This window comes from Musca vetustissima, unplaced genomic scaffold (genome assembly GCF_032173495.1).
Source record: "Musca vetustissima isolate MV318-11 ecotype Yass unplaced genomic scaffold, APGP_CSIRO_Mvet_v1 utg56640, whole genome shotgun sequence".
NCBI classification, from domain to species: domain Eukaryota; kingdom Metazoa; phylum Arthropoda; class Insecta; order Diptera; family Muscidae; genus Musca; species Musca vetustissima.
In genome coordinates, this window is record NW_026887960.1 from 2689 (window position 1) to 17110 (window position 14422).

General features: G+C 35.2%; 2 protein-coding genes across 2 annotated transcripts; one reads left to right on the forward strand and one right to left on the reverse strand.

Moving 5' to 3' along the window:
* Nucleotides 1-500: 500 nt before the first annotated feature.
* LOC133335804 (peptidoglycan-recognition protein LD-like) lies at nt 501-4277 on the forward strand. The gene is made up of 4 exons (XM_061544102.1): nt 501-1032; nt 3589-3770; nt 3832-3979; nt 4117-4277. The coding sequence occupies exons 1-4, from the start codon at nt 501-503 to the stop codon at nt 4275-4277; spliced, it is 1023 nt and encodes a 340-aa protein (XP_061400086.1).
* Nucleotides 4278-9833: 5556 nt separating this feature from the next.
* On the reverse strand, nt 9834-13583 carry LOC133335805 (clavesin-2). The gene is made up of 2 exons (XM_061544103.1): nt 13498-13583; nt 9834-10833 (listed from the first exon to the last, which is right to left on the reverse strand). Exons 1-2 carry the CDS (start codon nt 13581-13583, stop codon nt 9834-9836), a joined length of 1086 nt encoding a protein of 361 aa, XP_061400087.1.
* Between the last annotated feature and the right edge of the window lie 839 nt (nt 13584-14422).

Sequence of the window (14422 nt, forward strand, 5' to 3'; positions counted from 1 at the left end):
CGTGGATTTTTCAAGGATTATTTATAGGCGTGGATTTTTCAAGGATTATTTATAGGCGTGGATTTTTCAAGATATTTTTATGAACATCATTGAAATTGGAGTGGATTTTTAATGAATATTTTTTTAAGGGCCGATAGATACACCCTGTATTATTAAATTATCCAATTCCGACTTGAATGAATATTTCTTCCCGTGTAGTTTGTTCTAACCGTACTCGACTGTATTTAGCTACCACTATTAGCTTTAGTTACACATTTTCAGTTGCAAAATAATAATAAAAAAACACAAACAAATGATTTATCTCCCCCCGAAAACACAGAGATCCAGAGATAACAGATCTCAAGATTATCAGTCAAAGTTTTTTGTATTTTATCTTGAAATCTTATCAAGTGGCGTTGCTTTTTTACTCCACTCATTTATTTTGTAAAACGTATTTCATTCTGCCACCACCTCCCCATCGTAAAGAGTGTAAAAATATATAAAAAACAGGTCATCTTGAAATGCCCATTTTGCTAAGTAATGCCGGTGTGGGGCTCTTCATTTGGAAGCTGCAGTCGGACCATGACTACCATTACCCTATGTATCACCTTTACAACTGGTGCCGAGATCTTCTACAGCAGCTGATGCATTTGTTGTTGGCTTTGAATTTATTAACCGTTATTTCCAAACGTTCTATCTTCAAAGGTTTACAATATGGCGGCGGAGGTGGCGCGGGTAAATCTTATGGATCGATGGATGCCCATAGTACCGCCATAGTGATCGAAGCTGATGAGAGTACACCTCTATTGGTGGATCGCAGCAAATGGGCATTGCAGCAGTCTGATGGCAACAACAATAACAACAACGACGGCAATGGTTTGAAGGATAGAGATGAACAAGTATCCCTGTGGTCCTATGGCAGTAAAACCAGTCAAGTGTCGGGCCAGAGTACCAAATCATTTCGCAGTCATTTTTGGGAATTGAAAGTTCTAATGTTTGCCATGTTGCTTATATTTGGACTTGGTATTGCCATCTATTTACTTATCATAGAAAGTAAGTTTTGAGTTGGAAAATGTTGAATAAAAACTATAAAGATGTAAATGTGTGTGTGTGGTTGTGTGTAAGTAGAAAATTGAATATCATTATTTGAGTAATTAGAACAGAATATATCAAAATAAATATATAAGAAGGTCTTCTGTCTATAGAAGATGTGTGATGGGTATCTATAGAAGTCCTGTATCTACTGTGTATAGAAGGCCTGTAGAAAATCTTCTGTCTATAGAAGGCCTGTAGTAGGTTCTCTGTCTATAGGAGATCTGTACTAAGTTTTTTACACATATATATAGAAGGTCTGTAGAAGGTCATCTGTCAAGAATATATTTTCATGGACCAATAGTATTAGGCATGCATTTTTAAAGAATAAATTGTCATGTGCCAACAGGGCCAACAGGGCCACAAGGACAAACAGGGTTTCTTTAAAGAATATCTTCAAGGACCATCAGGGCTATAAGGTCGGATTCATCAAAGAATATTTTTCAGAACCATCAGAGGTTTAAGTGAGGATTCTTCAAAGATTATTTTTTCAAGGTCTTTCTGAACCTGAACTTTTTTAAAGATTTTTTTAGAGTTTGAAGCGTGGATTTTTAATGAATATTTTTTAGAGGGTTATCAAAGCTCTGATAGTGTGGATTTTTAAAGAAAATTTTTAAGAAGATTATCAGAGGTTTAAGCCCGCTTTTTCAAAGAATACATTTTCAGGGACCATCTTAGGTTTAAGCCTGATTTTTCAAATAACATTTTTTAGAACTGTCTGAGGTTTAAGCGGGGTTTCTTTAACAAATATCTTCAAGGACCATAAGGTAAGGTCGGATTCGTCAAAGAATATTTTTCAGAGCCATCAGAGGTTTAAGTGTGGATTCTTCAAGGTCTTTCAGTGGCCTGAACCAGAACTTTTTAAAGAATTTTATAGAGTTTGAAGCGTGGATATTTTTAAAGAATAGTTTTAAGAGGATTATCAGAGGTATATGCCCGATTTTCCAAATAATACATTTTCAGGGACCATCTTAGGTTTAAGCCTGATTTTTCAAAGAAAAATTTTTAGCGACCGTCTGAGGTTTAAGCGTGGATTTTAAAGAATATTTTAAAAGGGCTATCAGGGTTTTAAGCGTGGATTTTTTAAAGAATGTTTTAAGAGGATTATCAGAGGTTTAAGCGTGGATTTTTTAAAGAATATTTTTAAGAGGGCTATCAGAGTTTTAAGCGTGAATTTTTTAAAGAATATTTTTAAGAGGGCTATCAGAGTTTTAAGCGTGAATTTTTTAAAGAATATTTTTAGAGGGCTATCACGGCTTTAACGTGGATTTTTAAAGAATATTTTTTGGAGTCCTATCAGAGCTTTAAGCGTGGATTTTTTAAAGAATTTTTTCGGAGGACCATCGAAGGGCCACCTTTTAAAAGGACCATCTGGACTTTAAGCGTAGATTTTTTAAAGAATGTTTTTAACAGGATTATCAGAGGTTTAAGCGTGGATTTGTAAAGAATATTTTTCAGAGGATTATCAGAGGTTTAAGCGTGGATTTTTTAAAGAATATTTTTAAGAGGATTATCAGAGGTTTAAGCGTGGATTTTTTAAAGAATATTTTTAAGAGGATTATCAGAGGTTTAAGGTTTTAATGTGGATTTTTTAAAGAATATTTTTAAGAGGATTATCAGAGGTTTAAGCGTGGATTTTTTAAAGAATATTTTTAAGAGGATTATCAGAGCTTTAAGCGTGATTTCAAAGAATATTTTTTCAGGGACCGTCTGAGTTTTAAGCGTGGATTTTAAAGAATATTTTTTGGAGGTCTATCAGAGCTATAAGCGTGGATTTTTAAAGAATGCTTTTGGAGGCCTATCAGAGCTTTAAGCGTGGATTCTTAAAGAATTGTTTTAGTGGCCCATCAAAGCTTTAAGCGTGGATTTTTAAAGAATATTTTTGGAGGTCTATCAGAGCTTTAAGCGTGGATTTTTTATGAATAGTTTTAAAGGCCTATCAGAGCTTTAAGCGTGGATTCTTAAAGAATTGTTTTAGTGGCGCATCAAAACTTTTAACATGGGTTTTCTTGAGTCTTATCGGAGGTTCAACGTTGAATGTTTTAATAAGAGGACTGTCGGAGGTTTATCCGTGATTTTTTAAAGAATATTTGTTAGAGGGCAATAAGAGGAGAAAAACTTGGTTTTTGAGTTCAAATTTTTAAAAAATAATTTGTAAGGATTATCAGTGGTTTAAGCTCGGATTTATAAAGAAAATGTTTCTAAGAATTACCAGAGTTTCAAACGAAGATTTTTTACAGAATATTTTATTAGGAACTATCAGAGATTTAAATGTATTTGTATAGAAAAATTCAAGAACCATTAGAGGTTAAAGCGGATTTTTTTAAAGAATATTTTTCGAGGACCGTCAAAGTGGAATCCTCAGGACAATTCTTAAAAAAAAATGTAGATGTTTGTCTTTTGAAGTCCCCCAAAGAGCGGTTTGCAATATATTATTGAGTATTCCCCACATGAAATACATCAAAACCTACCCCTACATAATTAGACAAATTTTATGTTTTCTTTTATTTTTTCCAGCACGTTTTCCCATAATAACATTTTCCTTGGACTTGGTACATCATGATGTATGGAGTTTAAAACAATTACCCATGGGCCATAGACTCAATGCCAATGGGGTCGATAGTGTGGTGATCACACAAACCGGAAGCCAAAGCTGTGATAATATACATCAATGTATACCGCTACTGCAACAATTGCAGGTAAAAGAAATTATCAAAAAAATATATTTTCAAACTATTTTTAATTTTATTCTATTTTTAGGAAGAACACTCGCAACAAGCAATTGAAGAATTGCCATATAACTTTTTAATTGGCCATGAAGGTGTTGCCTATGATGTTCGAGGATGGAACCATGAAAATGGCATGGATGAGATTGATCAGGAACATACTCTTGTTATTGGATTTATAGGTAAGAGATTTGAGATTCAATTTTTGATACATACATATATGGAAATTCGAAAAAGTTTTGAAAGTTTCATAAAAAAAGTATTAAGCCTCCCAATTTTAAATTTTCATAGAATTAATATTTTTTTATCTCTATTTCAGGAAATTTCGATCACTCCCCACCGTCACTGGGCCTACTGCATACGCTGCGATGTTTACTTATTGAATCAGTGAAACGTCGTAAATTACAGAAATCCTATCAGGTCATTGGTCTCAGCAAATTCTGTCCCGACTGTCATTATGATGGTCCAAAAACAAAATAATGGAACAATGAGAGAGAGAAGATATTTTAGTGTTCATGGGGTCCTCAGGGTACACAGTTTTTTACACAAAGTACAAACACATTTTGGTTCACTTTTTTAAAGGCAATTTCTTTTAATAAAATATTTTAAGATAGTAAATATTTATCTGCCATAGATGTAAAAGAAAATCTTTTTTTGTGGAAATATTTGTAAAACAAATTTTGTTATATTAAAAAATATTTTTTGTTTGTTTAATTTCCAAAATATGTTTTGTTTTGTTAAATATTTATTTTAATATTAGAACTTCTGGTTTTATATATATTTAAGAGACATGGGAATATTTTTTCAATGACATAAATTTGGATTTTTAATAATAATTTCAAGAATATTTTCAAATGCCTTTTAGACCACAGAGAACTAAAATGCCTTTTTAGGCGACAGAAGCCTTTATTAAAGGCCTTAAAATGCTTTTTTAAGCGATATAAGCCTTTAAAGTCCTTAAAATGCTTTTTTAGGCGATAGAAGCCTTTAAAGGCCATAAAATGCCTTTTTAGACCACAGAAAACTGAAATGCCTTTTTTAGGCGATAGAAGCCTTTAAAGGCATTTAAGTGCCTTTTTAGACCACAGAAAGCTAAAATGCCTTTTTTTGGCGATAGAAGCCTTTAATGGCCTTAAAATAACAATTTTTGGCGATAGAAAATTGAAATGCCTTTTTTAGGCGATAAAAGCCTTAAAATGCTTTTTTAGACCACAGAAAACTAAAATGCCTTTTTAGGCGATAGAAGCTTTTAAAGGCCTTAAAATGCCTTTTTTAGGCGATAGAAGCCTTTAAATGCCTTTTTAGACCACAGAAAACTAAAATGCCTTTTTTGGGCGATAGAAGCCTTTAAAGGCCTTTAAATGCCTTTTTAATCCACAGAAAACTAAAATGCCTTTTTTGGGCGATAGAAGCATTTTAGGCCTTAAATGCCTCTTTTTGACGACAGAAAATTAAAATGCATTTTTAGGCGATAGAGGACAGACCACAGACAACTAAAATGCCTTTTTTAGGCGATAGAAGCCTTTAAAGGCCTTAAAATGCATTTCTAGAAAACTAAAATGCCTTTGCCTTTAAAATGCCTTTTTAGACAACAGAAAACTAAAATGCCTTTTTTAGCCGATAGAAACCTTTAAAGACCTTAAAATGCCTTTTTTAAGCGATAGAAACTTTTAAAGCAGGGTGCGCAAAAATTCGCTCGCGAATGATAAAAAATACGATATTTTTCGTATGTGCTCATTCTGCCAATGAATTTATCACGATAAATTTTTAGCCAACGAGCATTCGCCAAAAGAATGTTCGCACTTACTTACTTACTTAGCTGGCTTGTTACAGAACGGTTGTTCCATAAGCCGAGCTTAAAAAAGATTTCCAAGCGCGTCGGTCGCGTCGCTGCAGCTCTATGCGACTGACTATGTCGATGACCGCGTATAAATTGTAGAGCTCGTGGTTCATTCACCGTCGACGCAGATCGGCCCGTAGATCTTTCGGAGAATTTTTCTTTCAAAGAGCTGCCTCATCTGCTTGCGCAAGCACCCATGCTTCTGATCCATATAATAGCACGGGTAGTATCAGCGTCTTGTAAAGTGCGAGTTTGGTCTGGCGGGAGGTGACCTTGCTTTGTCTTCTCGCCGTTTACTGCCAGACCCACTTTGGCAGACTCCTTTTCAATTTGTTCAAAGGCGTAGGCGAGTAACATGTGTTGTTTGGTGTACATTTCTCTTCACCTTTGCGTCTCGTATGACCTTTTCCAGTAGGATGTTAAAAATATCACACGACAAACTGTCACTTTGTCTGAATCCTCGTTCGGTATTAAAGGGCTTCGATAGGTCCTTTCATACTTTAACTGCTGATCTTGTGCCACTTAAAGTTATCCTGCATAGCCGTATTAATTTTGCAGGAATGCCAAACGCAGACATGGCTTTATACCCCTCTGAACGGATAGGGCTGTCGAATGCGGCTTTATAGTCGACAAATAGGTGGTATGTGTCGTTGTGTTTTTCGTGGGTCTTTTCCAGGATTTGGCGCAGAGTGAAAATCTGGTCAATGGTGGATTTGCCAGGTCTGAAGCCGCATTGGTATGATGATGTCATTGACCATTGGCTTCAATCGTTCACACAGCACACTGGATAGCACTTTATTTGCGATGCGATGGAGACTTATTCCTCTATAGTTGTCTTCTTTTTTGTGCACGGGACACAGGATGCTAAGGTTCCAATCAGTAGGCATGCATTCATCTAGCCAAATTGTACTAATGAACTGGTGCATCATCCTGACCAGCATCTGGCCACCAGTCTTGAATAGTTCGGCTGGTAACCTATCGGCTCCTGCTGCTTTGTTGTCCTTGAGCCGATTTATTGATTTTATGACCTATATATACACTATATACCATCATCTCTTATTGGTTCTGGGGTATCTTCTTCAACGCCACTATTTGATACCAGAAGAAGAATGTTCGTACACACATTACAAAAGAATGCGACCACACAATAACGATGGTTCGTTGCGGTGGTGATTGAAATCATTTCTGACATTCATTCACCAATGACAAAGAATGATCGCAAATGTTCGCGAATTCACATAGTGTTTAGTTTATTGTGATACATGTAAAGAGAATAACACACCGTTGGTATTTTTATACCGTCCACCATAGTATGAAGGGTATATTAATTTTGTCATTCCGTTTGTAACTCATCGAAATATTCATTTCCGACCTTATAAAGTATATATATTCTTGATCACCGTAATTCTATGAAGATATCGGCATGTCCGTCTGTCTGTTGTAATCACTCTAGGGTCTAAACGAATTGAGATAGATCGCCAAAATTTTGCATAAAGTCGTCTTTTGTTTGCAGGCAAGTCAAGTTCGAAGATGGGCTTTATCGGTCCACGTTTATGCATAGCTCCCATATAAGGGTATCCCCCAATTTTGGGTATTTTGGGGTTCTTGAGCGGGGTTTTCAACCGAATACGCTGAAATTTGGTATATTGGATTCTTATGGGATAGTAAATGTCTCCACAAAAAATTATAAATATGGGTCCACTTTTTCTGCCCCCATATAACTCCCATATAACGGTACCTCCTACTTTTCAGTATTTTGGGGATTTTGATCGTATTTTTTCATCGAATTGACAGTGATTTAGTATTTTGAGTTCTTAATAGGTACCAAATCTCTCCACAAAAAGTTATAAATATAGGTCCATTTTTTCGGATATCCCCTATATAAGGGTACCCCCCAATTTTCGGTATTTTGAGGTTCTTGAGCGCTGCAATGTGGTATTTTGTAGTCATATATGTTAACAAATCTCCCTACTAAAAATTTTTAATATTCGCCCCCTTTTTGGTGTCCAAAAATTTTTTACAATTTCCAAAACTTTTTACATACCCCAATCCTGGCCCCACAATGATCCTAAATCCAACTTTCAGGATTCCAACTCTATCGGTTCACCCACAATTCAAATTGTACCAAATTTAGTACACAGTAGTACCAATTTCCAAAACATCCAATCCTACACCCCCACAGTGATCCTAAATTCAAGTTTTAGGATTCCGACTCTATAGGTTTACCCACAATTCAAATTGTACCAAATTTAGTACACAATAGATCAAATTTCCAAAACCCCCTTCTTACCCCAAACCTACACCCCTACAGTGACACTAAATCCAAGATTCAGGATTCCAACTCTATCGCCCACAGTTTAAATTGTACCAAATTTAGTACACAGTAGTACGATTTTCCAAAACCTCCTTCTTAGCCCAAACAAACTCCCCCACAGTGTTCCAACTCTATGAGTTCACCCACAATTCAAATTGTACCAAATTTAGTACACATTAGTACCAATTCCCAAATTCCAACTCTATCGGTTCACCCACAATTCAAATTGTACTAAATTTAGTACATAGTAGTACCAATTTCCAAAACATCCTACATACCCTAATTCTACACCTCCACAGTGATCCTAAATAAAAATTTCAGGATTCCAGCTCTATCGGTTCACCAACAATTCAAATTGTACCAAATTTAGTACACAGTAGTACCAATTTCCAAAACTTCGTACATACCCCAATCCTACACCTCCACAGTGTTCCTAAATCAAAATTTCAGGATTCCAACTCTATGAGTTAACCCACAATTCAAATTATACCAGATTTAGTACACATTAGTACCAAATTCCAAATCTCCCTACATACTCCAATCCTACAACTCCACAGTGATCCTGAGTCAAAATTTCAGGAATCAAACATTATCGCTTCACTCACAATTTAAATTGTACCGAATTTAGTACACAAATTTCTAAAACTTCTTACACATTTCAATCTTACACTTCAACAGTGATTCTGACTCCAAATTTCATAATTATAGCTCTATTGGTTCACCTAAAATTCAAATGGTACCAAATTTAGTATCATTTAGTACCCAAAGTGTTAATTTGTTAAACTGAATCATGACCCTAATCCTACATCCCTACAATGATCCTAACTCCAAAGTTCATTGTTCCAGCTCTATCGGTTCACTCAAATCCAAATTGTACCAATTATAGTACGATTTAGTACTTTTCGTACACATAAGTAAAAAAATTCCAAAACTACTTACATATCCCAATCCTACACTCCGACGGTAATACTAATTTCAATTTTTAGGATTCCAGCTCGATTTGTACCTCCAAATCAAATTTGTACCAAATATAGTACCATATAGTACTTTTCGTACACATGATTAAACGCTTTTCAAACTCTCCTCATATCGACCCTACTTCTCAACGTTAATTTACATTCCAAATTTCAAGTTTTTAGCTCAATCCATTCACATGCTACGAAATTGTACCAAATTTAGTACATTTCAGTACTTTTCGGATAATTATAAAAGCCCTTGCTACATCTATTCTACACTCCATCAACGACCACCAAACCAAATTTCAGAGTTCTAGCTCCACCGGTTCGCCAAATACAAATGACATCACATTTAGTACTTCTCGTACCGTTCTAGTACGAATTTCCAAAACCCAGCCTTATCTGTCACATTTGGACCAAGAGTCACTCAAAATTTCAAGGTTCTAGCTTCAGCCGTTTCGACTGGGCGTTGATGAATCGTTAAATCAGTCAGTCAGTCAATCAGTCAACCACTTTACTCTTTTATTAGTATAGATATATATTCATATATATGAACTGTAACCCGCATTTAGGCCTAGCCCCTGTGTGGGCAGTACCAGAAGGAGTGGACCGATATTCCCCATGTTCGAACTTGAACTAATTTTTGAAGAATTTTTTTGTTTTATTCACATTCCATTTATATTTAGTGCAACCATATTTTTTTTCATTGAGTGCACAATACATAAAACCGGATTCAGTTATACTATTCTCTTATACACATATGCTACAAATAAAACAATTCTAACATATATATTTTTTGATTTTCTTAAAAATAACACAAAACTAAAAAAACAAATAACTTAAATCTAATAACAAAAAAAATATTGATCAACAAATACAATTAATCTCTAATTTATCGGCACGTTTCCCGCCTCTTTGCCGAAAAATCAATCAAATTCCAATTTACGAAAACTGCCTTGTATCGATTCGATTTGTGAGACAAATGTCGGTTGATTGCTGGACTTTTCGGAATTGTGTGAACTTTTGCGCAAAATACCACGATCTGTGAGTAATTTCATTTCGTCCAGTTGCAGGATAATATCACGCTTTTCGGCCAATTCCCGCTTCCACATTTCGACCATTTCTTTTTGTGGAATTTTACCGCCCAGCTCCAATGGCAGGCATTCGGGATCGACAGCTTTGTGTAAATCTTTATCACTGGTGTAGACATTGAGACGGTTACGCATTTTCGAACTGACACGATTCTTAACGAAATCGACCACCCATTTCAGGGTGGAGGGGACATTGATCAAGTGAATCTCTTTGTGTCTGAGGGGAAGTGATTGTTCACCCCATTTGAAGAGGCGACCAAATTCTGTGGGATTCCAATTGGTAACATGGGCCGTGGTGATGCCAGCAAAGTCGCCAATGTGTGTCAAACCCATAACCTGAGTTTGAGGATCTTCCATAAGACATTCATAGGTTAGGAAGTGTGCCTTTGCCTGATCCATGGCATTGTATTTTTTGGCATTAAAACAGTGGGCATTATTGATGATGACACGGCGACCATTTTTATCCCGCTTGGGTGTGGCATAAATATAACCATTCGAGATAATATCATTCAGACGTTCATCGAAGAAATCCAATCCAGTGGTCATGTGTGGAAATGTCCGGCGTACATTTAAATATTTCAATAGAGTCTGTTCAGCCATGGGAACGCTGAATTTCTTTGCCCGCAAGAAACGTAACACAAAGTGATCATCGGTGCGAATATTTTGGACATCTTCGTTTTTGGCCAACCAATTGCGGAATTGTTCCAGACATTGATCCCGTGTACATTTATCTTCACGCAGCTCACGTTTGGCCACCTTCAAAATACTCTCTGTGAGAGCGGCTTCATTTTGATCCACTGTAGTTTGTTTCATTTTGGAGATAGAGGATATAAATCTGCAATAAAAAAGAAAGAAAAATAAAATTTTAATGTTATTTTATCAGAAGCGATAAGCTTAGATTATAGCGCGGATTTTTTAAAAAAATATTTTGGAGACCTATCTAAGACCCTTCACCACACTGTGGTACATGGACACCTTCGTCTTTGTGCATATGTTTGTAACAGACAAAAGAAAACGAGATAGACACATGGTTCCTTTTGAGAATATGCATAGAATTACTTTCTGAATCGATTTACGCATGTCCGTCTGTCCGTCCGTCTGTCTGTCCATGTATTTTTGTGAACAAAGTACAGGTCGCCTTTATGATCGGATTTGGATGAAATTTGGCATAGGTCACTTATTTGGCCCAAGGAAGAACTCTATTGAAATTGGGAAAAATCGGATCAGATTTGGATATAGCTCCCATATATATTTTCGTCCGAATTAATATATTTGGTGCACCAAAGTCCCTATATATCTCTCGATTTGGACGAAATTTGGCACAGCGTAATGAATTAGGTCTAGAATGATGTGTGTTAAGTTTCGGGAAAATCGGTTCAGATTTAGATATAGCTCCCATATATATTTTCGTCCGATTTAATGTAAATGGTGCACCAAAGTCCCTATATGTCTCTCGATTTGCACGAAATTTGGCACAGGGTAATGAATTAGGTCTAGAATGATGTGTGTTAAGTTTCGGGAAATTCGGTTCAGATGTAGACATATCTCCCATATATATTTTCGTCCGATTTAATGTATTTGGTGCACCAAAGTCACTATATATCATTCGATCTGCACGAAATTTGGCACAGCGTAATGAATTAGGTCTAGAATGATGTGTGTTAAGTTTCCTGAAAATGGGTTCAGATTTAGATATAGCTCCCATATATATTTTCGTCCGATTTAATGTAAATGGTGCCCAAAGTCTCTATATATCTCTCGATTTGCACGAAATTTGGCACAGCGTAATGAGTAAGGTCTAGAATATTGTGTGTTAAGTTTCGTGAAAATCGGTTCAGATTTGGATATAGATCCCATATATATTTTCGTCCGATTTAATTTAAATGGTGTCCCAAAGTCTCTATATATCTCTCGATTTGCACAAAATTTGGTACAGCGTAATGAATTAGGTCTAGAATGATGTGTGTTAAGTTTCGTGAAAAATCGGTTCAGATTTAGATATAGCTCCCATATATATTTTCGTCCGATTTAATGTATTTGGTGCACCAAAGTCCCTATATATCTTTCGATCTGCACTAAATTTGGCACAGCGTAATGAATAAGGTCTAGAATGATGTGTGTTGAGTTTCGTGAAAATCGGTTCAGATTTAGATATAGCTCTCATATATATTTTCGTCCGATTTAATGTATTTGGTGCACCAAAGTCCCTATATATCTTTCGATTTGCACGAAATGTCGATTTGTGTAATGAATTAGGTCTAGAATGATGTGTGTTAAGTTTCCTGAAAATCGGTTCAGATTTAGATATAGCTCCCATATATATTTTCGTCCGATTTAATGTAAATGGTGCCTCAAAGTCCCTATAAATCTTTCGATTTGCACTAAATTTGGCACAGCGTAATAAATAAGGTCTGGAATGATGTGTGTTAAGTTTCGCGAAAATTGGTTCAGATTTAGATATAGCTCCCATATATATTTTCGTCCGATTTAATGTAAAAGGTGCACCAAAGTCCCTATAAATCTTTCGATTTGCACGAAATTTGGCACAGTGTAATTAATTAGGTCTAGAATGATGTGTGTTAAGTTTCGTGAAAATCGGTTCAGATTTAGATATATCTCCCATATATATTTTCGTTCGATTTAATGTAAATGGTGCACCAAAGTCCCTATAAATCTTTCGATTTGCACGAAATTTGGCAGAGTGTAATGAATTAGGTCTAGAATGATGTGTGTTAAGCTTCCATATCTGACCAAATGAAAAATTTAGTATCGGTTGCAGAATGACATGTTTATTGATCCAATTTCATTTTACTGGTCCTTTAAAACTGAGACGTCTGTTAGGATTAATCTGTTGAATATACCCAAAGTGGTGAAGAGTATCATATAGTCGGCCCCGTCCGACTTTCCTTACTGGTTTAAAAATATTTTTTAACCTTGTTCACCAACTGCTAGTCTAGTCTTCCATAGTTATTCGACCTTCAATAGGCTCCTATATATCTGTTTCATTAATATAAAAATCGTATGGTATTTTCCTCCACATGCCTTAAACTTGACCTGATTCTTGTTTTTATTTGTTTTCGTTGATGTGTCATAACTTAAAAAGAAAACAACAACAACAAAATTATTAAGCAACCAAATTATGGCCATGTTTTAAATCAATGATTTGATGGATGATGTGTTCATAAATGGCTGCATGCCATCAGGGCTTGAAATTAGGTTAAATGTCTTTACAGTTGTTCGCAAGTGATAATAATGCAATAAGTTCATGTTATTTACCACACACACACACATACCTAATTTTTATTGTATGTATTTGTAAATGGTAATAGTCTAGGTTAGCCGTTTTATATTTACACAAAACTGGGCTAGGTTATGTCTTCTGTAGGCAGATATAATGGAAAAAAAGTTCAAGTTCATACAAAAACAAAGACTTAGATGAAGACTACCCTAAAATAATGGCCAAGTTTACAGTGCCATAAACCAAAAAAACAACACAAACTTATAAATATGAATTAGCAAATTACTGATGTTGTCGTTGTTGTTGTCTTGGGATTTTAATGCTTCTTCAACATCTTCGTCCCGCATTGTTTGTTTATTTTATGAAACAACAACAAAATGCTAAATGAAACCTGATTTTAAATTAATATGGAGACACACATTTTTTGGTCGGATGCCATTGACTTGAAATGTAAACTAAACCCGTCAATATACCAAAATTAAATAAAAACCCTATTAATAATAAAAATTAGTTCAAGTTCATGCTAATAATTTTGTTCTGCATTTTTTTCTTCAAGTTTTGGTCGTGTGGAGTTAGCAGACCATCGTGTATTTTTGAAATGTTATATTAATTAGTATTTCAAGTTTAAATCAAATTTCATGAATACAATGTCAGCGGGATAATTAGTGCATATTATCTGAAAATGAAAACACGTGGAAAATTGTGCCAAGAGATTATGGCTGTTAGATACATTACACTATGATTATAATACCTTCAATTATGACGATATCACGAAAAACACAGAATTCCTTCTATATTTCGAAGGCAAAGAGAAAAAGTTAAAATATTCTTGACATTTAAAATGTTGCCACATTTTTAAAGGTTGTCAAGGGCCTTGGATATTTTATACGACGAACCCTATTGAATTTGGGAAAAATCGGTTCAGATTTAGATATAGCTCCCATATATATTTTCGTCCGATTTTATGTAAATGGTGCACCAAAGACCCTATATAACTTTCGATTTGCACGAAATTTGGCACAGCGTACTAAATTAAGTCTATAGTGATGTGTGTTAAGTTTCATGAAAATCGGTTCAGATTTAGATATAGCTCCCATATATATTTTTGTTCGATTTTATGTAAATGGTGCACCAAAGACCCTATATAAATTTCGATTTGCACGAAAATTAGCACAGCGTACTGAAT